This window comes from Ovis aries, chromosome 12 (assembly GCF_016772045.2).
Source record: "Ovis aries strain OAR_USU_Benz2616 breed Rambouillet chromosome 12, ARS-UI_Ramb_v3.0, whole genome shotgun sequence".
Lineage (NCBI taxonomy): Eukaryota > Metazoa > Chordata > Mammalia > Artiodactyla > Bovidae > Ovis > Ovis aries.
The window spans coordinates 50,535,451-50,557,702 of record NC_056065.1 but is presented as its reverse complement, the minus strand read 5'-3'; the positions used below and the strand labels follow the sequence as shown (position 1 = coordinate 50,557,702).

The following is a 22,252-nucleotide window of genomic DNA, read 5'->3' as shown; positions in this document are numbered from 1 at the left end:
ATCTGGCACACATGCAGAGCCCATTGGCTCAGACTTCATGGCTGCTGCACCAGAATCCTTCCAGGAACAACTCTTAGCTGTCTCTGAGGGTGGAGACACCCATGGGTGTGAAAGTAGAGCCCAGGGGTCCCATGAAGTGCTGAGTGCACACAGTCTGGAAGGAGGCACATTGATATCCCTAGGTCCAGCTTCAGGGAAAGCCACCGCTTGAAGGCTCAAAGGGGCCATGCTCAGCAGGCTGGGGCCAGCCATCCCTCTGGAGAGAGGGTGGGGGACATAGGGCCCTAAATAATTTCTCTAATTCTCTCAACACACAGCTGTTAAGGAGCAGCCACACGAGCCCCTGTTGTGTGAGGAGCTGGAGATGCCCTGTCTGGTCCCAGACAGTGCCTTCTGTTCCTCCAGTCACTGGAAGAGCCTGGGGAGGCAGGAGAGGGGTCAGGCAGGGAAGGGAGGAGGGGGCTGCTGGCCTTGCTGCCGCTGGACACAGTCTCTGTGTCTCTGGCCTCCCAAAGGTGGGTTCTGGGGCAGCCTCCTCAGAAGCAGGAAGATGGGGCTCTGACGCTGGCCCCATGGCATCGGTTAGTCTCACCTTTGAGTCTCAAGCCTCAAGAGGAAACTCAGCCTCACTTTGTGCTTGAGGAAACGGGCTCAGAGAGGTTGAGTAATTTGTTCAACGTCATACAGCCTATGACTGAGGAAGCTGTGATTCGCACTCACACCTAGATGAGTCCAGGGCCAGCTCTTCCCTGAGCGTGACTTCCCTCTCCCAGAGGTCCCCGGCTGCCATCTGCCCCTTCCAAAGGCAGGAGGCTGATGACCTCACCCCTCCTCAGAGCCAAGCCCCCACCAGAAGAGCCTAGCGAGGGTGGGGGCTTCCTCCCTCATCTCAGCACCCATTTGGGGTGGGCCGTCAGGAACCCAGAGCCTGTGTGGGAGGGGCAGAGGGCCAAGCGGAGGGTCTGGTCATTTGGGATGCCGAGGCCTCTGGCCTCATGGAGCCCTGTTGGATTCCTCATGGGGGCTCTCCAGCCTTTCACACACTGTCTGGCCTCAGGCAACCACTCTGGGGCCGAGGATTTCAGCCGTGAGGTGGTGGACTTGGACCCTGAGTGTGGTGGGTGGCTGGTGCAGGGTCTCTGTGCCTCCCGGGAGGCTGAGCTATGGGCACCACCTGCCCACCCAGGCCCCAACTCACTCCCACAGTAGGTGCCTGTCCCAGGGGCTGGGCAGCCAGCACCAGGGGACACCCGTGTTCTGGGAGTGGAGGTCCCTGCCCAGGGACCCCTGGCCACAAACACCTGTGGTTAGAGCTGGGCAGGTGGAGGCGAGCAAGCATTCTCCCAGGCCAGGTGGGAGGAGAGTGGACAGGGGAGGGGGGCCAGGCACCCCAGGTTCTACCAGAGTGGGGTCCCTCCTCACCTTCCAGAAACCTGGAGCCCCTCAACCCCTGCCAGGGCCAGGCCTCCAGACCTCACTTCCAGGAATGTGGGCAAGAGAGCCTCACTGAGGTGAAGGACCCCCATCCCTGCCCCAAAGGCTTCCCCTTCCGGGACCAGAGCAGATGTGGCTTTCCCTGGCAGGCTCCGCCCCACTACCTCGCCCCACGCCCAGCCTGTTATAAACAGGAGGCTGCTTGGCCAGCCTTGGGCCACAGCCCACTTTGTCACCTGCTAGAACTGCCACAGTCACTGCTGTTGCAGCCGCCAGCACCAGAGGATGGATGCCCACGCACAGGGAGGGTGCAGCCTTGAGGTACCGGGCATCAGGGCGGGCCATCACTGGGGTCTCCCTGGCTTGAGGTGGAGGGGCCGTGTCCCCCAGGTCGTCTGAAGCACAGGCACAGGTGGGGCAAGGGCAGAGGCTCCCATCCACGCCTTTGTCATGCACCCCCACTGACAGAGGGCTTGCTGTGTGTGAGAGGAGGAGTGTGTGTGTCTGTGCACAGCTGTGTGCGTGCGTGTACTGCGTGAAGGAGCGGTGCACCCCCACTCCTGCCGTGGCTGAGGTGTCAGGGAACCCCCCCCCCCCATCTCAGGAAGCCACCCTCCTCCTGCCTGGCAGTCCCAGCCAGGGTGGGAGGTGGCCAATCTGGAAACATGGTTACTGGAGTTGGAAAGAATCTTCTGGACACCCTTTTCCCTCGCCTGTATCATGAAGCTGAAGGTCCTGCTGCCCTGTGAGGGTTCCATGTGGTCACACCTGTGTGGGCAGCACTCTGCCACAGGGGGCCCACCAGCAGCACCCATGCTGGCACATTCTCCTGGCCTGGCCACCTCCACAAACCTGAGGCCTGGGCTGACCACCCCCACCTCCTACCTGGGCCCCAGGCAGCTGGTGGGCACTGGGGGTCCAGGCCAGCATGTGCTGGCTGAGACATACCAGGCCCTTCCTTGGCTCAGGCCCTCCCCAGGCATCGGCCCAGGCCCAGTTGCCTAGAGGGGCCAGAACCCAGGAGGCTACACCCCAGGTGCGAGAGGCCTAATGATTCAGACCAAGATGGGGACACTCTGGAAAGTCTGTAGGAAGCCCAGGCAGTGACTCAGTGCATGTCCCGGGCCAGCCAGCCTGACCTGGTCAGGGCCCCACGGCCCTGTGCACTGAGGGACCAAGGTCCCAGGATGCTAGAGCCTCCAGGTGGGAGTAGGGCCAGGCAGGCCTCAGGTCGACCTCCCTGGAGCCCTCAGGTCCCCACCATGTCTGGCCAGACTGCTGCCTACTTTCTGGAAGCCCAAGGCCCACAAACGGAGCATCCCCAGACTCAGCTCAGTGGACAACACCCCCACATAGGCCCACAGTGCCCAATAGGCTACAGGCCTGACCCTTGGCCCAGATGTGGCTGGACTTGTGTGGCTCCATTGGCCCCAATCCAGCATGGCCATGCTGGCCACTGAGGGTTGTTGGAGGCTGTTGGGGCCCAGGGTTCAGTCAACCCCCAATGCTGGGCCCTAGGCCCACTCAGAGCAGGTCACCTGGTTGTCCCTCACCAGAGGCCCCTGCCCCACTTGGCAGATGGCAGCAGAGACCCACCCAAGCCTCCAGCCTCGAGCCACCTTCAAACAAGGCCTGGCGTAGCCTAGAGCCTATGTCCCCTGCTGTCCCTGCGCCGCCACCCAGGCTCGGCTCTGGCCATGAGACACGCCTGTGGAGGCTGCCTGGTGTCCCGCTTGTTGCCATGGGAGTGGGGGCAACAGAGTTGGTCCCAAGTTATGGACCAGCTTCTGATTGGGTTTTTCTCAAGCGTCAGCAAGCCAGGCTAGGCCACTGGTGGCTGAGGGATGTGACAATTCTGGGAATTCCCAGTCATGGAGAATGGAAGGCTGATGGCCCGGGTGGGGAGACCTGGGTGGGGTCAGGCCAGGTGGCGGGCTGGAGCCCCACTGAGTCTCGCTTCTCAGATGCAGGCTGAAGGCACGGGCCAAACAGTGGGTGATGGACCAGGAACCTGGACGTGCCCCCAGGCATCCCCACCGACACTGCCTGAGGAGGAACATGGAGAGAGGCTGGTAGAACTGCACACCTCCTTCAGGGAGCTGGTCACCTTCTTTTGCACCAATTCCACTATCCACGGCACCATCCGCCTTGTTTGCTCCAGCCAGAACCGCCTCAAGACAGCCTCCTGGGGGCTGCTGCTGGCAGGAGCCCTGGGCGTGCTCTACTGGCAGTTCGCACTCCTCTTCGAGCAGTACTGGCGTTACCCGGTCATCATGACAGTGTCCGTGCACTCGGAGCGCAAGCTCTTCCCATCGGTCACTCTGTGTGACATGAACCCACACCGGTGAGGGCTGGTCCAGCCTGGGGGCCCCTCCCCTGGTGCAGTCACAGCAGGACAACCCACCTCTTTCTGCTCTGTGCCCCAGAGGCAGGGCTAAAGGACAAGAAGAATAAGCTGAGTGTTACTGTGACCAGTGCCAGGTTGGAGGGACCTTCAGGAGTTAGGCAGCCCAGGAAGGGGAGGGGAGGAGAGCCAGAGGCTTTCCAGAAGAGCAGGTGCCCAGGAGAGGGAAGCAGGGTAACACTGCAGTGTGGAGTCAGCGGAGCAAAGACAGGGAAGGGCTGTGAATGAGCCAGAGGAGGATGGGGTCCTGGGGGTGGGAGGCAGGCCAGGCCGGGGGTCTGACTTCCCTCTGCAGCCCCAGCTCTGTATTCAGAACCGCCTACTAGGCTTCTGAGGATGGCAGGGGGTGGGAGGTTCCTATCCTGTCTGCAACTTTGGGGTCAGTGCCTGGGGCCAGCTTGGCTCTCTCCAAAGTGCCTGTGCTAAGGGGGCCTGGCTCTGACTCTGAGCCCCCTCGCCCTGCCCCCAGGCCACACTTAGCCCGCCACCATCTGCGGATTCTGGATGACTTTGCCCGGGAGAACATCTACTCCCTGTATCGGTTCAACTTTAGCGACAGCAGGGATGCCCTGGGGGCCGAGGTCCCAGGTCCAGAGCCCGCCTTCCAGCTGGACCGTAGGATCCACCTCCAGAGGCTGAGGCCCTTGGATGGCCAGAACAGAGTGGGTTTCAAACTGGTGAGTGTCCAGCCCAGGGGGTCTGCCTGGGACTCGGGCAGGCCAGTTGCACCCACACTGACCCCATGCCCCACAGTGTAACAGCACTGGGGGCGACTGTGTTCAGCGGGCCTACTCCTCCGGCGTGGTGGCCGCCCGGGAGTGGTACCGCTTCCACTACATAAACATCCTGGCCCTGCTGCCCGCTGCTCATGAGGACAGCCACGGCAGCCACTTTGTCTTCTCCTGCCGCTACGACGACCGGGACTGCCATGCCCGGTGAGTACACCAGTGTCTGCTCCCCCAACCCCACCCAGTGGTCTGCCAGCCCCGCGGCTTCCTCCAGCTGTGCTCCCCTCCCCACAACCCCAGGCCACACACCCAACCCCAGGGTGATGGGTGGAGGGCGTGTGCTTGTCTGAGCATGGCCCCTGGTTCCAGGCACTTCCAGACATCCCACCACCCCACCTACGGCAGCTGCTACACCTTCAACGGTGTCTGGGCCGCACAACGGCCAGGCGTCACCCACAGTGAGTGCCAGCCAGAACTGGGTGCGGGCGGGGTGTCCAGGCCAACCTGGCCTCACCCCTGGCCTCCCCCAGGGATCAGCCTGGTCCTCAGGGCTGAGCAGCAGGACCACCTCCCTCTGCTGTCCACGAAGGCCGGCATCAAGGTCATGATCCACCCGCAAGACCACACACCCTTCCTGGAGCACCAGGGCTTCAGCATCCGGCCAGGGACAGAGACCACCATTGACATCCGTGAGGTGGGCAGTCCCCGCCTCCAGGCTCTCGGCCTCTGTTTCCAACCCTGGGGGCATGCAGGACCTCCAGCTCGAGGCAGCAGGACTGAGTAGCCCTCCTTCCCCCAGGACGAGGTGCACCGGCTCGGGAGCCCCTATGGGCAGTGCATGGACAGTACAGGCAACATGGACGTGCAGCTACTGTACAACACCTCCTACACCAGGCAGGTGAGTCTGGGCGTGGAGGGTGGGGAGGCGGGGCAGGGGCCCAGGAAGGGGGCTGGGGAGTGGGTGAGGAGGCTAAGGCAAGGAGACCCCAAGGGACGCTGGCGGTGGGTGGGGGAACCGGCCAGTGGGAAGGAGGGGAGGCAGGCAGGCCAGGGAGAGGGGTGGCTGCGCCGGACCCCCAGCTTCGGCCCCATTGTCCCCCTAGGCATGTCTGGCCTCCTGCTTTCAGCATCTGATGGTGGAGACCTGCTCCTGCGGCTACTTCTTCTACCCTCTGCCGGTGGGGGCCGAGTACTGCAGCTACATGCGGCACCCAGCCTGGGGTGAGCTCCTCACCCCGCCCTACCAGCCTGTTTGGACAACAGCAGACCTCCCCACCGCCCATGGGTCGCTTCTCATAGGTTCACCCGTGACTGTCTCCCCAGGTCACTGCTTCCACCGCCTCTACCAGAAACTGAAGACCCACCAGCTTCCCTGCACCACCCGATGCCCGCGGCCTTGCAGGTGAGGGGATGTGCTGGGCTCCGTTTGGTCTGCTCGGGGCCAGCACACAGGGATGTGACGGGGCTGTCTCTCCCAGAGAGTCTTCGTACAAGCTTTCTGCCGGGACCTCCAGATGGCCTTCCTCCACATCAGCCGTGAGTCTCCAAAGGGGGAGGTGAGGGATGGACAAGTAGGGAGATCATGGGCAGAGAGCCCTCCTGGGACTGGCCTCTGTCCCCACAGTCCTGCCCTCACACCACCCTGCAGCACCCGAGGGCCAGGAGGAGCCGCGGCCACAGCAAGTTTTGTGTGTGCAGGACTGGGTCCTGGCTGTGCTGGGTGAGCCGAGCCGATGGAACCCATGGCCACCTTCTGCCTCTATCAAATCCTGGCCGCTGTCCCTGCCCTCGCCCTCCAGGGCCTGCACAGAGGGCCCCACCGGCAGGTCTGGGGCTCAGCCCCTCTCACCTGCGCCCTGCCCCAGGATCAGCCTGGCCAAGGTGAACATTTTCTATCAGGAGCTCAACTACCGCACGGTGGATGAGACGCCGGTCTACTCGGTGAGCTGCCTCCTGGGCCAGGGCTGGGAGAGGGGCGGGGCCAGCACCCGGGCCTCTGCTCACCACTGCCTATACCTGCAGGTGCCACAGCTGCTCTCAGCCATGGGCAGCCTCTGGAGCCTGTGGTTCGGCTCCTCGGTCCTCTCGGTCGTGGAGGTGCTAGAGCTGCTGCTGGACACCATGGCCCTCGCCCTACTTCTGTGCTGCCGCTGGCTCCGCGGGTCTCAGGGCCAGCCCAGGGCGGCCACAAGGGTGCCCCCTCCAAGCCAGAGGCCAGCCAGTGGACCGGTGGCTGCAGGCACAACGTCAAATGCCCTGGGGCCCAGCTGCCTTCACCTTCCACGATGCTGCCGGGACTTCAGCAGGAGTCTTGGCTGAGTTCAGCCAAGCATGGGCCCGAGACCCCTGACACCTGAACCAGTCTGAACCTGGCCTGATCCTGGGAGCAGTGGCAGCAGTGGGCTCTCCTGACTGCTCAGGGCGAGCCGGTCAAGCCCCATGGGGCTTCCTGGGCCAACCAAGCCAAACCTGGGGCCCAGGAAGCAGCAGCACCAGAGCTCAGGGGTGGCTCGCCGCCAAGCACAGGGCACAGAAGGGCTTCTCGTTAGCCAAGCCACCCTGCCCTGCCCAGTGGTGGCCTCACAGGTCTCAAGGAGGCGCAGGGCAGGCAGGGAATAAGGGAGCATCCCCACCACTCTGGATTCCCGTGTTCTGGTTGTGATGGAGCATCTGCCCAAGTGGAGGAGTATGTGCCCATGTGTGGGGGGGGCGCTCCACATGGGAGTGTGTCTATTTGGTGCCAGTGTCATATGTCCGCATGTTTCTGTGTCAGCAGGTCTGTCTGCATCTACATGTAGGTGTGTGCAGGCATCAGGCAGAGCCTCACTCAGCTTGGGGCCAATGGGAGGAAGGGCAGGGCCAGGCCCAGGCACTCAGTGACCTGGGGCCACTTTGCAATAAAATGATTTCACCTGGTGGCTAGGGTGTTTTCTGCTGCCCTCCCCGTCCCCTGAGTGAGCTGAAAACCTCCAACCAGATCGTACTGCCACATTCTCAGTCACAGATGCTGTGGGGGTTGTGGGGCAGGGGACACGGGGCAGAGTTTGCCTAGGGGACAAGGCTAGGGCCAGACCATCCTCGCCAGTTAGTGTCCACCCTAGAAAATGGCAGGGCAGCCAGAGAGTGGAGTATCAAGAACTGATTTTAATCAGTGGAGCCTGGGTTTCTATCAGGCAGGCCCCCAGGTTCCAGCTTACTGCACCCTTTGAGGGCACCACTGGTGCTGTCCCACACAGGGCCACCCCTTGGGGAAGGCAGGTGACCCCCGACCCCAGTCGAGACAGAGCGGAGTGAGGCGGGTGAGGTGAGGCAGCGGGTGCAAGCGGCTGTTTATTAACTGTGATCTGGAGTGGAGGCGGGTCCCGCCAGCTGTGGCCCTAGCAAAGGCCCTGGCGCAGGCAGTGGGGTGGGAGGTGGGGGCAGAGCTCAAGCAGGGAGAGAGGAAGGAGTTAATTCTGCTCTCTGGGTGTCACAGCCAGCAGGCAAGGGAGTTGGGGGCCCACCTTGCTGCCCATGGGGCCTCCCTGGGCAGCCTTTGCATAGTGACCAGCCAACTGGCCTTGGACTGGCCGAGGATAGAGATGGGGAGAGGCCCAGCCACTGCCCCAGGGCTCCAGGAAGGGGAATGCAGAAGGCATCAGAGGGCCCTGGGGGTGAGCTGAAGCCCCATGGGCTGAACCAGGGGCAAGGCTGGTGAGGGGGCAGGGCTGAGCTGCAGAGCCCCCCCAGCAGTGGGCAGAGCTGGGGGTCAAGGTGGTCCTTGAGTCCAGAGAAAAGACGTGAGACAAAGTGAGAATGAGGTCACTGTAGAAAACCCCTCAGTCTGTGACAAAGGACATCAGATGCAAGGGTGGGAAGAGCGATGCACTTGCCACCCGCTCTGGGAAAAGGCAGGGACAGATGGGGCTGCATGGCCAGCCACACGGCCTCAGGACATCTGTGCCCCATCAGGGCTGAGGCCCCAGGCCAGAGTCCCCAAGCACCCAAGAAGCCCAGCCTGGATGCTGGGGTTGCTAAGTGAGGTACACGGGTTGATTCCCTGGATGGGCGGTCCGTTCTGCCCTCACAAGGTGCTGGTGGCCAGCCACCAGCCCCAGGGCCCAGCGGAGGGGATAAGGGCATGGGCGGGACCCGACTAGCAGGTCAGTGTCCTTGGGCAGTAAAGTGGGGGCACGAGGTGACACAGGCCCTGAGGGCAGAGTGGGGCACCAAGTGGCATGGGCCCAGAGATAGAGGGGCAGGAGGTGACACAGGCCTGGGGGAGCAGAGAGGAGCACAAGGTGAGATGGGGCCTTGAGAGTGGTTTGTGACATGAGCAACCCAGGCCCCCTAGGAAGGGGTCACCGTTAGACATAGGGTCCCTGGGCAGGGAGTGATGCAACACCTCCTGGGGAAGACTGGAGCTTCAGAAGACTCAGTGCTGGTCCTGCTCCGGCCCGGGGTGGGGGCCGCTGGAGGAAGAGGACAGAGCCAGCAGCAGGGCCTCCAGGAGCTCCGGAACACCAGTGCTCTCCGGGAACGGGCCGGTGGGGAGGTCCCGCCCGCCCCGCTGCCCTAGCTCTCGTCCAGGTGAAGGCTGATGAATTCCTGGATGCACCTGCGGTACTGGACTTCAGTGGGGCTGCTGCCGGTCAGAGGGCCCGGCTGGCCAGAGGGCGCCTCGGCCTCACGCATCTCCTCGGCCATGCGCGCCAGACGGAGCCTGAAGGAGGGCGGGCCTTGTGAAGAGCCTAGCCTGCCCCCAGCCCACCGCGTCCCAGACCTGAGGAGGGCGGGCCTTGTGAAGTGCTCCGCCCCGCCCACAGGGTCCCCCACCCACACCGCCCTCCTGCTCACAGCGTGACGATGTCGGCATTTGCTTCCTGCACAGCGATGCTCAATGGGTCCTGCTGAGCGTGGTCCAAGGCATGCTGGTCCGCCCCCCTCTTCAAGAACAGGCAGACCTGGCTGAGAGCGGAGCGGGCAAGTCAGGTCAGGCCTTGGGCAGGTACTGGTGGGCGGGCAACCCGGGCCCATGGGGCAGGGGGAAATGAGGGTATGACCAGCCCACGACTCACCCAGTACGGCCAAGGAGCGTGGCGTGGTGGAGCGGAGCCCGGCCGTGGCTGTCTCTTTGGTTCACGTCCGCTCCGTTTTGCAGGAGAAATTCACAGACGATCAGGGAGCCCTGGGGAAGCCGGTGTGGGGAGGCGGTATGGTTCAGACGGAGCCAAGCCACGGAAACGGTTCCTTGCAGGCCCCTCACCTCTCACCACGCCCCGACGCCCCTTCAAGCGTGCGCACCAAGGGAGAGCCGTTGTGAAGACGCTGCATCTGTGTCCGGGCGCAGCCGGGCGCCTACTTACCCCCAGCACGGCCTGAACCAGCGGCGTCTTTCCCTCGTCCTCCGCGTCAGCCCAGTTGACCTCCGCCCCGTGCGCCAGCGCCGCCGCCAGGGCAGGAAGGTCGCGGGTGCGCGCCGCGCGGTGCGCCAGCAGCCCCGGATGCAGCTCGCGCACGTCTGCCAGGCCCCAGGTCTCCGCCTCTCCGTCCGCCTCGCCGCTGGACTCCTCCGACTCTGCACACTCTGCGAGGACAGGGCGATCAGGGCCGGTAAGCCGGCCCGGAGAGGGGGAGGCGCAGGGCCGGGGATGGGGAGCCGCGCACTCACCCTCCTCAGCGACGCGGTCCACCACAGAGCCCACGCCGAAGGCCAGGACATCTGAGCTGCCGTCGGAGCTGCCCCCTAAGCCGCTGTCGCTGCTCAGACCTGCAAAGTCCACAGCCAGAGGGGGTCCTGAGAGGCCTGGGGGAAGGTTGGAGGGCCGCCCACCCTCCCGGGGATGCTCCCTGGAGCAGGATCAGTCCCCGCTAGGGGGCAGAGGAGAGCCCTGCCCAGGATGGGAGGAAAGGCGAGAAAATCAGGTGACAGCTCAACGGAGTCAAGGATTAAGCGCCCCCTAGGAGCACAGCCGTGGGTGTGATCCCCCCCTCGCTCAGGTGGGCCCTAGAAGGACGGACTGGCCGTAGCGCCGCCATAATGCAAGCTGGGAGGTATCCACCCAGACGCGGCTCCAGGCAGCAGTGAGCAGCACCCAAGAGCAGCCCTCACAGAAGAGCCCCGAGCTGAGGGACAGCGAGGCAGCGCCCTCTGCTGCCCGACGGCACCCGCTCACCCCAGCAGCCCTGCCGGTTCTTGGCCCCGGTCTATGCCTTCTGTCCACACTGCCCAGAAAGGCGGCCCAGACGCCCCCGGCCAGTGGGTGCTGTTAGACACTTTACAGGTAGGCCCCAGGAGGGGGCGGGGAGGGCCCCAACCTGCAGCATGTGCCCCCCACCCCCACTCCAGGAGGAGCTGGAGAAGATGCACACAACTGTCTTTCAGGAGCTGGTCTGGCACACAACTGTCCACAAACACACATGCATGTGCACACACCCATGTGTATACGCACATGTACACACTCACATGTATGTACTCATGTGCACAGTCATGCCACACACACACTTCTGTGTGCACACCACACGCGGGTCTCCCTGAGGGTCATGGCTCCAAGTCAGTGGCTGAGTTACCCCCAGCCCTTGGAGATACTGTCCCAGCCTTAGCCCTGCTTGGCCCCCAGACTCTCCCCATCCCTACACTAGTCCCTCCTGCAAGGAATGCCCATCCCTCTGGTCCCTAGGTAAATGGCCACAGCTGTCCTGTACTTGTCCACCCTCTGAGCAAGCATGCCTGGTCCCTGCTCTGCTGCCCTGGCTGAGCTGGCGGGTGGGCAGCAGGGGACTTACTGCGTGGGCCGGCCGCGGCAGCCCCTGCATCGAAGTAGGAGAAAAGGGAGTCCAGTTCGTCTGGGCAGAAGAGCGAGTCCCTGCGGAACCTGGGCTCCACGGAGCCTGCAACAGGGCAGTAACCAGGCCAGGCTGGGAGGTGGGCAGAGCTTGGGGCTCTGCTCCTTCCTCCCCCAACCCCTGGCCTCCCTGAGGTCCATAGTCTGGAGGCTCACCCCCTGCCCAGGCCTGTGAGCTGGGGCACACCTGCCGGCCCCCTCCCACCTGAGCACAGGGCAGCCACAGAGGGCAGAACGGGCTCCATCCGGACTTTGCTGCGGCGGGGGGCAGGGGCTCTGGGGGAGCTGTGGTGACGCTGGCACTTCTGCACCCTCCAGCGCTGTGGGGCCTCCCGGGCTGGTGCCGAGGGCGGCCTCCGCACAAACTTCTTCTCCACATATTTGTCCTTGATCCAGGCCTCCTTGTCCTGTCTGGACCAGGACCAGACATGAGGCCGCACTTGTGGGTGGGGGGTCCCCAGGCCCTGCCTAGGCTACCCCACACCTCACCTGGGGCTGCTGGCTGTGGGCTTCCTGATGCCTGGCCCCTCACACTGGGCCTCGTAGATCCGGTTCACGGTGCTGTTTCCAAGCTCACACATCAGCTGGGAGGAGAGGGTGAGGCCAGCATCAGCCTAGCCCACAGACCTCCCCTCAAGTGGGCAGACCCGGCTCCTGTCTCCCTCCCCTCACCAGCCACCTGGTGGCCTGCAATGGCCCCCACACACCTTCAGCAGCTCCGGTTCCCACGAGTCCAGGGTCAGGGACCGCACCTTGGAGCAATGGACGCCCAGGCTCCTGGATGATGACGGAGGAAGAGTCAGGGCGTGGCTCCGCCCCCACCCCCTCCGCACCGCCCAGGAGGCCCACCTGTGGATGCCTGAGCACTCGATGCAGAGCAGCACACCCAGGTTGATGCTGGCCCAGCGCGGGTCAGGCTGGCCGCAGTCACCACACTGGCTGTTGCCGGCCACGTTCTGCACCCGCTGCAGCACACTCTCACCCTTGACGCTGCGTTCCCGAGAGTCCGTGGCAGAGTCGATGCTGCTTGTGGACGGGGAGGCGGTGCGGTCCAGCCTCTGGGGACCGGGTGAGGGGTCACTCAGCCCTACGGGAGCTCCAACCCCAGTCTCCCCAGTGGGGGCCCCCTCTTCCTCCCCAGATACAGGGGCTGACACAGGCCAGGGTGCCTGAGGCATGAGCCTGCACCCCCATGTGGGCACACACACTCATGTGTGCATACAGAGAATGCTCATGTGTGCTGGTGTGTGGCCTGTGGGAGCTGTACACGCACGTGCAGGGAGGGCCCACCTCACTGTAGCAGCTGTCAGGGCTCTCCCGATAGGCGGAGGCAATGCTGGCTTGCACCGCCTGAACCCAGGCCTGCCTCAGTTTCTCTGAGTCGGCCTGCAGCATGCAGCTCCTGCAGGAAGGGGCCTGTCAGCCTGGGCAAGCAGGGGGTCTTGCCACATCATGCCCTGGGCAGGACCTGCTTACTTGGTGGGCGACACGACCTCAAAGCAGAACCTCCGCTCGACGTCCTCACAGGGCTTCACAGAACAGAGCCGGAGGTCGTCCACTACCACGGTCAGCACGTCCTGCAGGCATGACCGCCGTGGCCCTTGCGCTCAGCACCCAGCCCTGCCCCACCCTGACCACCCGTTCACTGCTCCACCCAGGACACAGATTGACTGGGGTTCAAGTGGTCTCTGTCCCTGGCCACTCAGGCTTTGTTGCCCATCCGTGTCCTCAGCCCCATGATACCAACCCGCCCAACCGCCCACCCCTAGGCCAGGTGAGAAGGCCCAGGAGTCACTGCCCTGGGCCCAGTGCACCTTGAGCTTCTTCTGGTAGACCAGCTGGCTGTTCTGGATGGAGAACCAGCGCCTGGGTGGGGAATGGGCCAGGAGGGGTCAGGCCGGGCTGGGCACCTTCCCCCACCTATCTGCCCTGCAGTCCCCTGAGGAAGGGCCTCCCTTACCGGTTCCACGTCTTGAAGGCATTGCTGGCCCTCTTGAAGAGGTAGCCTTCCATCACTACCCCACTGGGTGCATCCACATCAAACTCCACCTTGGGCTCATCGTAGGAGAAGTCCTGGGTGCAGTCGGAGCCCAGCCCCCCATGAGCACCCACCCACTGCTGTGCAGACACGACTGCCCTCCCAGGCTCCCCCCAGCCAAGGTTGAGAGGGTGAGTCTTCATAGCCACTTCCTGACCCAAACCCCATAGGGGCCGATGCCTCCTGCCACAGCTGGGGCGGCTCCGGCCCCAGCCCCCAGCTCCTCCTGCTCAGCATAGACAGCAGGCTCTGGGTAGGATCAGGAAGGAAGCCGCCTCCCTTGTCCTCAGTCCCCCATTCATGTCGCCAGCTGGGCTGCTCCAGCCAGCCTGACAGAGCTCCATTCACACGGGCCAGGGAGACACTGAGCGTTGTCCTGTGTGTCCGGCAGTGGGAGAGGAGGCCCAGCCACCTGCTCCCCTGGCTGAGTGGGGGCGGGAAGGGACAGCTGCAGCTGCTCCCGAAGGGGAATCAGTCCCAGCTCAGCAGCCTCCGCTGGTGCTGGGCGCGCCCCGGGAGGTGCTCAGGGTCAGAGCACCGGGGCTGTGGAGGTGTCCTTGGTGCTGAAACGGGGCGGGGCAGACAGAAGCCCCAACCCACCTGTCCCCCCACCCCACCCCTGGGTGGGTGCCCACTCACCTGCAGCAGTGTCTGAGGGCGGGAGCGGGAGGAGCGGGAGCAGGGAGAGAGAGAGCCAGTCAGTGAAGCCCTGCCGCCACCTCCGGGGAACTAGCAGCTCCCACCAGCAGTCATCTCCGCCCAGGGCAGCGCCATGACAGCCGTCTGGCCAGGAGCAGAGAGGCCCCAGTAGGACCCTCCACCCAGCCCCAGCCCTAGCGCCTGTGGGCTGAGGGGGCTGGTCCTGGCCTCTAAGTGACCTCTCACTGTGCTGAGACCCTGAAGGATGAGGACTCCCACCTCTGACTGCTCTTCCAAGGAGGATCAGAATCAGCCTGAGCGTGGGCAGGCCTGGGGAGGGACGGGGAGTGTGTCTTTGTGGCAGTCTCCCAGGTCCACAACTTGGAGAGGGCTGAGGGGCCCTCCACAGGGAGGCCAAGGCTGCAGGGCCTTACCCGTTGTTGGATGGCGGCATGCTTGCGCTCCATCTCCCGCTTCTCCACTGCCGAGTCAATCACCAACTGGTCCAGCTGTGGGGAGGGGTACAGAGAGGGAAGTGGACCCCCTCCCCTGACGCTGGCCCTGGCTTCCCCTCCCCGCAGGCTCACCTCGGCCGCCAGCTTCTTCATGTAGGGGTCCAGCTGGTGCAGCAGGCTGTAGCCCTGCTGGAAGAAGCTGTACTGGGCATGCATGAAGGACAGCATCTGGGGGTGGAGGGGGGGTAGGGACACAGGTGAGGCCCGGCCGCCAGCCACGGTGCCCAGGGCCCCACCAGGTGCACCCAACCCCAGCACTCACGGAATCCAAAATCTCAAACTTCTTCTTAGCCTGGAGGACGTTGATCTGCCAAGGAAGGTGTGAACAGGTGAAGATATCAGGGCTGAGCCTGGACCTTGCTCGTGTCCACTCAGGGTACTTGTGGCTCCCTGAGACCACCAGCTCATCTGATGCTCCCTACACTGGTACCCATCCCTCCTCTCATGGTTTCTCCATGGACAAAGCCATGAACTCTACCCCCTGCTCCAAGCCCTCCTGCAGCCTCTAGCCCTAGCTTGTCCCAAGCACGGCCCCACCTCTGGGCCTTTGCCTGGGGCATTCCCTCCTCCAGGTCCCTCCCCAAGTATCCGAAGTTTTCTCAAGTCAGAGGGGCCCCTCCAGACACCAGGTCTCTGTCTGCAGTGACACACAAGGCCCAGCGACTCACCTGGAGCACATAGTCCAGCGCCAGGTGACGGAAACACTTTCGGGCGAGGATCAGGGCACCCGTAGCCTCCTCCACCTCGTGGGGCCGGTGCCTCGGGGCCTGGGCATTCCTCACCAGCGACAGCTCCATGTCCTCCCGAACTTTGTCAAACTGCTTCTTGGTCTCCTTGAACTTCCTCACGTCCCTGGAGGCCGGTGGGTACCAGGTCAGGGAGCTTGAGGAGGGGTGCACTGGGGTCTCCCCACTTCAAGAAAGGCCCTCTTTCTGCTCCCAGCCCCTCTGTGCTCCACAATCCCCTTCCCCACCTCCCTGTCCTGGCCTCCCACCCCCTACAGCCAGCACTCCCTGCCACCTCCTCTTCAGGTCCCTTCTCCAATCCAGGGCCCCCTTTCTCTTCACCACCTCACCCACAGGATTGGTCCAGCTTGGGGTGATCCCTAGCCTTAACCTGGACTCTGGACACTCCACTTGGGGGATCCCCAACTATACACAGAGCACTGAGCTGAGACCCCCGCTAAGTCCCTACCTCCTGCTCTATGACCCCGACCCTGACCCTTCCATGGTCCTGCCCTCACCCCTGCCTGAGCGCCCCCTTGCTGCCCTCTGTGGTTCTGCCCTCCAGCACTGTTTCCTCAGCCCAGTCTTGGCCTACACTGAGCCCCCCACGCAGAGCCTGCAGGCCTTGTGTCAGGGCCCCAGACTCTCTCAGCTCAAACACCCCAGCATGGGTGTGGTCTCGCGCCCTCCTGGGTCCGAGAGAGGCCAGGCCTCCCTTGGGGCCACTCACTCTTTGACGAAGTTGTGGAGCTGCTGCCTCACAGACCTCTGGGCCTGGTCAAACAGGATCTGGGAGCATAGGAAAGTGGAGGTATCAGGGACCTGCCCCCACATGACCCCAGAGGCCAGGCCCCTATCCCCTCAGGTAAGAACCAGAGAATGCCCTGTCCAGCCCCACTTAGGCCCCAGCTGGTCACCCTCACAGAGCCAGCCTCGCAGGATCCAAGGGACCAGGTGCAGCCCCCAGGCCTGGGTCAGCGCCCAGAGGCAACAGCTGTGACCACCTGCCCACCTCCCCCACTTGGCTCTCAGACTCGAGGCCCAAGCTGTCCCCCTCTCATGGCCCAGACAGAGCAGGCACACCCAGGGTCCCTAGTGACAGCCAGTGCCCCAGCCTGGGGAGGAGCCACCTTGAGGATGACCAGCCCTGCAGTTGGAAGGGTCCGGCTGTGGCTGAAGCTCCTGAGTGATCTGGCCTGGGGGCAGGGTGAAATGGTTGTGGGGGGCTGGAGGGGCCTCCCCCACAGTGCTAACTGGACCTAGAATCAGATCCGATCAACATGGGGAGAGGGCTGGGCCCTAACCAGAAGCAGACAGACACACAGACAGACTGCTGAGGCCGGACGAGCTGTCCAGCACTGGTTTATTTCTGAACTTCCCCTGTGGGGGAGGGGCCCCTTGTTTAGTCTGGGGCTCTGGTTTCCAGGCCACGGTCTGACCACCCACATGGGCCTCATTCTATTCTGTGTCCATGCAGGGGGCCCCTGAGGGGCTCAAGGTCATTCAGACCCATCCTGGGAAGCAGTGGGGTCAGCCTGGCCAATGACCCTTGTCTGATGGCCCTGGATAACCCTCTAAGGCGCCTATGCCAAGCCCCCACCACCCTCAGCCCCAGATGGGCAGGTTCCAGGCACCTCCTTGCTGGCTATCCGGCCCTCACCTGGGACATCGGGGTAGAGTTTCAGCAATGTGGGCGCCCCCTAGACTGCAGAAGCAGAAACGTGGCCTCCCCCACAGCCCGCCCCTGCCAGCTCAGCTCTCCCAGAGCCAGCCCAGAGCCTTCCAGGCTGGGTGGGGCCTGCAGGAAGCCCGAGGGGTGGCTGCCTGGGAAGGAATGACAGTGATGATAAGGAAGCGCAGTGCCCCCCGACTTCCCCCATCAGGGCTCACCATGTGGTAGGTGACCATCTCCTGCAGGCTGTCTCCAAACCTCTGCAGACATTCCTGGGGGTGGGTGGGGGAGACCCTTACTTAAATGGGACTGCCATGCCCCCAGTGTCAGCACCTCCCACCCACTAGCCACAGAGTGGCCCCTGTGGCCCAGCACAAACGCCCACCTGCTCCCAGGGCAGGGGCACCCTCGAGGGGCTGCCTGCCTGTGCCTGCCCCTGCCTAGAGGTCAGAGGTCACCTGCTCCTCACCGATATAACAGTGTCGCCCTGGCAATGCTGGGACAGGTCACGGATGCCACTCACGAAGAGTCTGTTGGTGGTGACGTAGGCCTTGCCTGCCTCGATCATGCTGCTACATAACTTCACCAGCTGCAGACAGGAGAAGACGGACGGGGGACACTCACGCCACCTGTGGGCCCAGCCCTCACCACCACCAAGGCCAGACCACACAGGCTGGGACCCTGCCAGGCAGCCGGAATTCAGCTCACGGCCTATCAGTGCCCAGGACACAGCTGGGCAACCCTAGGCAGAGAAGGAAGGCCACTGCCTGCCACCTGTCCTCCTAAGCCCACCTGGTGCTGGGGCAACAGCTTGGCACTGACCAGGCCTTGGCTCTAGTGTGGGAGGTAGGAGCAAGAGAGGGAAGCCAGGAGCAGGGACCCCAGGACTGGGGTGGGCATGTGGTCCTGGCCAAGGAACAGCAGGATCAGCCAGCAGGGACTCATGGATGCCACCCCTCCTCCCCTCCTGCCTGTGCCCTGGGCCCCTAACCCAGCCACTCAGAGGCACAGCCCCCAGCAGCTGCCCCTGCCTCCCCCAAGATGCCCCTCCTTGTCTTGGCAAGAGGAAACCACACAGACACAGGTGTGTGTGTGGCAGGTATGACGGCCAGTGACAGCCAGGCCCACGTGCTATGCATAAACACACACTTGTACTCGTATTGGTGGCCGCGAGTGAGCTGGACCGAGCCCTCTGTGTACCCCCAGGCCCTTCCCTCACCTTGTCCAGTTTGGCCTCGATCTCAACCACGTCCGTTTCCACCTCATCGATAGTTGCCCTGCGACGGGTACAGGGTGGCTGGAGACCCGCCTGCAGCGAGCCTCCCCCACCGACTTAGCTGGTCTTCATCTCCCCAGGCACCTCCCCAAAGGGGTCTGCAGTGGGAAGGGGCTGCTCTGTCGATAGCCACTGGCTCCCACAGGCCCACCTTCCTCCACGCCCCTTGGACAGACTAAGACATGGAGACTGGTGTGGGGGCACGGAAGAGGGAGGAGGAGAAGAGGCAGGACTGGGACCGTGACTCCACGGCTGCAGAGCCTCCAGGGCCCACCACCATCCCAGGCAGATAGAGCCCTAATCGGCTGTGATGCCCCCAAATGGGGTCTGTGGACAGGGGAGGGGGTGGTCCCTAGCACAGAGGGAGGGGCCAGGGCCCTGTGGAGGGGGACATGCAGGGCCTCGCTGGTCACCGCCCCTCAGCCCAGCCTATACACCTCTCCAAGGCTCAGAGTTGACCCCACACCCCATCTGGACTCCCCAACCCTTAACTTCAGCTGTAGCCCACTCTGGCCTGGGGCTGGCGGACCCTGGGGCAGACCTGTGTCAGCAGAGCCTGCAAACCTGGGGCTGCTCCCTGGCACAGTGAGACACCCAGCAGAGGCATGCCCCTACCTCCCGACTATTCCCCCAACCTCAAATACGAAGTTGGCCCTGTCTGCCTGGAGGGAGCAGTGGGTCAGACCTTGGAGGAGCCCACTCCCGCTCGGGTGGCCTGATAATGGGGCTGCCTTGGGGAGGAAAGAGTTAACGATGACATCACCAGAGAAGCCAGTGGACAGAGAATCCCGGAAGGCAAGGCGAGAGGCAGATGGATCAGGCACGTGACTCCCCCCACCCCCCGCCCCCAATGCTCTGGGAACAGGAAACAGGGAAAGAGGGCCAGGATCCCAGGCCCCCCCCCCCCCAACCCACTCAGCTGGTGAGCTGGGCCCATCTGGCTTCCTGGGGACAAGGGACAACGTGGAATGGAGCTCGGGCCAGGGGCTGGAGGCAGCCTCCAGGGCCAGGGCCAGAGCAGAGGAGGCTGTCCAGGTCTAGTGGCCCCTCGCTGCCCCGTAGCTGGTAGAAGAGGGCCATGTTCCAGGGTTTCCCAGGCTTGGGGGAGAGGGACTTAGTCCTCATTTGGGGGGCAGCTCAGTACTCCCTCAATTAGGAGCCGTGGGGAGGGGTGCCAGGCTGCCTCGTCAGGGCTCTTGGAAGATCCCCTGCCCTCCTCTGCTCTAAGCAGCCCTCATCCCTGCCCCAGGGCTGAGGGCTCTCTGAACTCCATAGCAGGAAGGGGTCAGAGGGGACGTCTGCTTGGACCAGTGTTGGCCCACGCCCAGCAGGATGCCCAGCCTGAGACTACAGGATCCTTACCATCACTGTAGCCTCTCCCCTCCCCTCAATCCCAGGGCCCAGGGCATGGAAGGACCACCAGCCCAGGAGAGGACACTGCAGAGCAGAGACACAGCCCCTGGAGCCCCAGTCACCCCAACTGCCCTGAGCAGCTGCATGGAGGGCCATCACCCCTGAACCAGGAGGGCGGGGAGGGGGCAGTTGGTCCCCAGAGAGCTGGTGCGGGGTGCATGGTAACAATGTGCTCATGGGGGTGAGGTGGGCACTCAGCAGAGAGCCCATCCTGGGGGCCCCATGCCCCTCATCTCTCTCCCCCCACCTCCATGGACCAAGGCCTCCTCTCCTGCCATCCCTCCAGGATTTCCTCAGCAGCTTGGATGGTGGGTAGGAGGGTGAGGCCAGCTTCCCCACCAGAGCCATGACTCAGCGCCTGAAGCCCCACCCAGGGGAGGGGGCACCATGAACAAGGGGTGGGCGGTGCCCCGGTGAGTCTGAGAGAGCCTGAAGCCCTCTAGCCACAGGCACCCAGGGCTCTGGGGCTCTGCCCAGGCCACAAGCATACAGACAAGGTCCCTCTTCCCCCAGGGCTGGGGTCACTTGGCCCTATATCCTGACCACATTCTCCCACCCAGTTCTACCCTAACCCTGGCCCCCAAGCTGGCCTCCAGGAAGTCCAGGTTACATCCTCAGCAGCACCTGAGGGCACACAGACAAGGGAACCCCCAAAAGGCCTCAAAACCTGGTTAAAGCTCAGCCCAACCCCGAAACCCACACAATACAGCTTCTGTGGCCCGAGGTCAGGGGCATCTCCCTGGCCCCCACCTTGGAGTCTTAGCTAGGTACTTTCAAAGAAAACCTGGCAAAGCCCAGGCATCAACTGCATCCACTGCCCCACTGTGGGTGCCCCCAGCCCGGGATCATAGGTACCTGAATTGCTCACATTCCCCCCCCTCAAATGTCAGGAACGTAAGATGGGAGAGCAGAGGTGACCATTAGCCCTCTGCTCAGGGCCGGGGGCCACTCTCTGGTCCAGCCTCTACCCCTCATCCAGTCTTCCCTGGCCTTCATTGCTGACTCCCTGTGAAGTCGTTGGGCAAGGGGCTAGCTCCAGGGACTGAGAGGTGAGAGCATCGATGCTGAGGCCCACCAGGCACTGCACACAGGCCCTCTTGCTAACACACCCCAAAGCCCCAGCACACACACATACACATGCACACAACCCAGTGCAAGTGTGCCAAGGCCTGACAGGCACATGGGCCATCAAACATGTATGCACGCAGAAGCACAACACACACACAGAAGTGTGTACTCATGGATTTGCTGCATAAACATGTACCCTGTGCTGGGATACACAGGAACAAACTAACATGCGCTTAGTGTCTAAACTCATCCTTGCATGATAAACACCCACTCTGTATCTAGCAGCAGTCCAGGGGTGCAGCTCACCCACACATTCATGTCCAAGGGCTGGCACCTCAAGGGAGGCACAGAGGGGCAGAATTCACATCCTCAGCAGCACCCAAGCACAAGCATGAGCACCTGACACACAGGAGGTGCCCCGTTAGAGCAGATGCGTGCACACCATGAACATGTCCACACAGATAAGCCAGCCTGCACTCTCAAGAAGGACTAAAAGCACAAACCCATGGCTGGGCACAGCCCAGAATCTCCACCAGTCTCTCGAATCCAGTCTGGTCAGGTAGACCCCACCCTGCCAGGCATCTAGGCCACCCTGCCAAGCAGCTGCCCAAGCCCTAACTGTGGCTCCAGCTGCCCGCCCCCTTGACTACTCTGGGCACAGGAACCAAGACAGATTCCTGATGCAGCCACCAGACGCACCCAGACGACCCTAGCCAGAGTCGGGCTGCAGGGCCCGGCAAGATCTCAGCTCTGTGCAGGTGGCCGGCAGAAGGTCTAGACACAAAGCGGACGGACACTCCCACGGAGAGGTGGCAGCGCCGGAGGCCGCCCCGCCCCACGCGCGCACCCTTCGCGCGCGGCGACCAGCGCAAGGGGCATCTTTTGTTCCGGACTCTAGGGCCGGGGTTGCTGCGGGCTTTGTCCAAGGCGAGTCCTCCTGCTCTGGCCTCCAGCCCCGGCGCCGGGTACAAAGGCGGGACCGGCTCCCCCTCCCGTGCCCCATCCCCCGGCGGTCCCGGGTGCCCCGAGGGGCTGCGAACCCCCGGATCACAAAGGGCCGCGTCGCGCCCCGGGGGCGCACCTGAAGCGCGGCGAGTCCTTGATGCACTCCTCGAACTCCACCGTCATGGCTGCGGCGAAGCGCGGCGCTCACTGGCACAAGGACCACGGCGGCCCGAGCGGCATCCCCGGCCGGCCTGCCCGCCCGCCCGCCCGCCCGCCCGCGCCGCGATCGGCGCCCGCCCGCCCCGGAACGAGGCCGCTGCGCCACCGCCCCGCCCCGCCTGTCACCGCCGGGGAGCGTCGCCAAAGTCCTCCGTCCGCGCGCGCCGCCCGCTGTCACCGCCGGGGAGCGTCGCCAAACGCTCCGACGTCCCGCCCCCTTCGTCCGGGCAGCGGGTCGGAAGAGTGGATGGGGCCAGTAGCAGTCTCAGGAGTTGCTGGGCCGCGTGCGCTCCAGCGATTCGGCCTTAGGCAACCTGGGGGATTGGCAACATGCGCTCATCCGGACCGCGGC

The 22,252-nt window shown here is 63.7% G+C and overlaps 2 protein-coding genes across 3 annotated transcripts; one reads left to right on the top strand and one right to left on the bottom strand.

Annotated features, from left to right (window-relative positions):
* Positions 1-1,648: 1,648 nt before the first annotated feature.
* Positions 1,649-7,482, top strand: SCNN1D (sodium channel epithelial 1 subunit delta). Of its 2 annotated transcripts, XM_042229360.2 has the most exons (12): positions 1,649-1,755; positions 3,399-3,778; positions 4,308-4,515; positions 4,592-4,773; positions 4,936-5,024; positions 5,097-5,260; positions 5,366-5,464; positions 5,670-5,787; positions 5,890-5,968; positions 6,045-6,102; positions 6,265-6,507; positions 6,589-7,482. In XM_042229360.2, exons 1-12 carry the CDS (start codon positions 1,720-1,722, stop codon positions 6,883-6,885), a joined length of 1,953 nt encoding a protein of 650 aa, XP_042085294.1. In that variant the 5' UTR covers positions 1,649-1,719; the 3' UTR covers positions 6,886-7,482. The 2 variants fall into 2 exon arrangements, with proteins under 2 accessions (XP_042085294.1, XP_042085293.1); XM_042229359.2 differs by having other exon boundaries at positions 4,936-5,260.
* Positions 7,483-7,690: 208 nt separating this feature from the next.
* Positions 7,691-21,934, bottom strand: ACAP3 (ArfGAP with coiled-coil, ankyrin repeat and PH domains 3). Its single transcript, XM_027975822.2, has 24 exons — positions 21,818-21,934; positions 18,199-18,256; positions 17,449-17,568; positions 17,198-17,251; positions 16,038-16,096; positions 15,251-15,434; positions 14,845-14,889; positions 14,655-14,750; positions 14,502-14,576; positions 14,068-14,079; positions 13,351-13,463; positions 13,205-13,256; positions 12,867-12,967; positions 12,681-12,792; positions 12,240-12,448; positions 12,098-12,167; positions 11,880-11,974; positions 11,596-11,801; positions 11,332-11,436; positions 10,217-10,315; positions 9,912-10,132; positions 9,624-9,733; positions 9,403-9,513; positions 7,691-9,268 (listed from the first exon to the last, which is right to left on the bottom strand). The coding sequence occupies exons 1-24, from the start codon at positions 21,862-21,864 to the stop codon at positions 9,121-9,123; spliced, it is 2,502 nt and encodes an 833-aa protein (XP_027831623.1). The 5' UTR covers positions 21,865-21,934; the 3' UTR covers positions 7,691-9,120.
* Between the last annotated feature and the right edge of the window lie 318 nt (positions 21,935-22,252).

Bases quoted from the DNA above. Each gene is read 5' to 3' on its own strand.
- SCNN1D (XM_042229359.2), top strand. From the start codon at position 1,720: ATGGATGCCCACGCACAGGGAGGGTGCAGCCTTGAG. The intron at 4,516-4,591 runs GTGAGTGTCCAG...CATGCCCCACAG, and splicing joins ACAGAGTGGGTTTCAAACTG to TGTAACAGCACTGGGGGCGA. The intron at 6,508-6,588 runs GTGAGCTGCCTC...CTATACCTGCAG, and splicing joins ATGAGACGCCGGTCTACTCG to GTGCCACAGCTGCTCTCAGC.
- ACAP3 (XM_027975822.2), bottom strand. From the start codon at position 21,864: ATGACGGTGGAGTTCGAGGAGTGCATCAAGGACTCGCCGCGCTTCAG. The intron at 12,449-12,680 runs GTGGGCCCTCCC...CCCGGTCCCCAG, and splicing joins CTGACAGCTGCTACAGTGAG to AGGCTGGACCGCACCGCCTC. The intron at 11,802-11,879 runs GTGAGGTGTGGG...GTCCTGGTCCAG, and splicing joins CCCACAGCCAGCAGCCCCAG to ACAGGACAAGGAGGCCTGGA.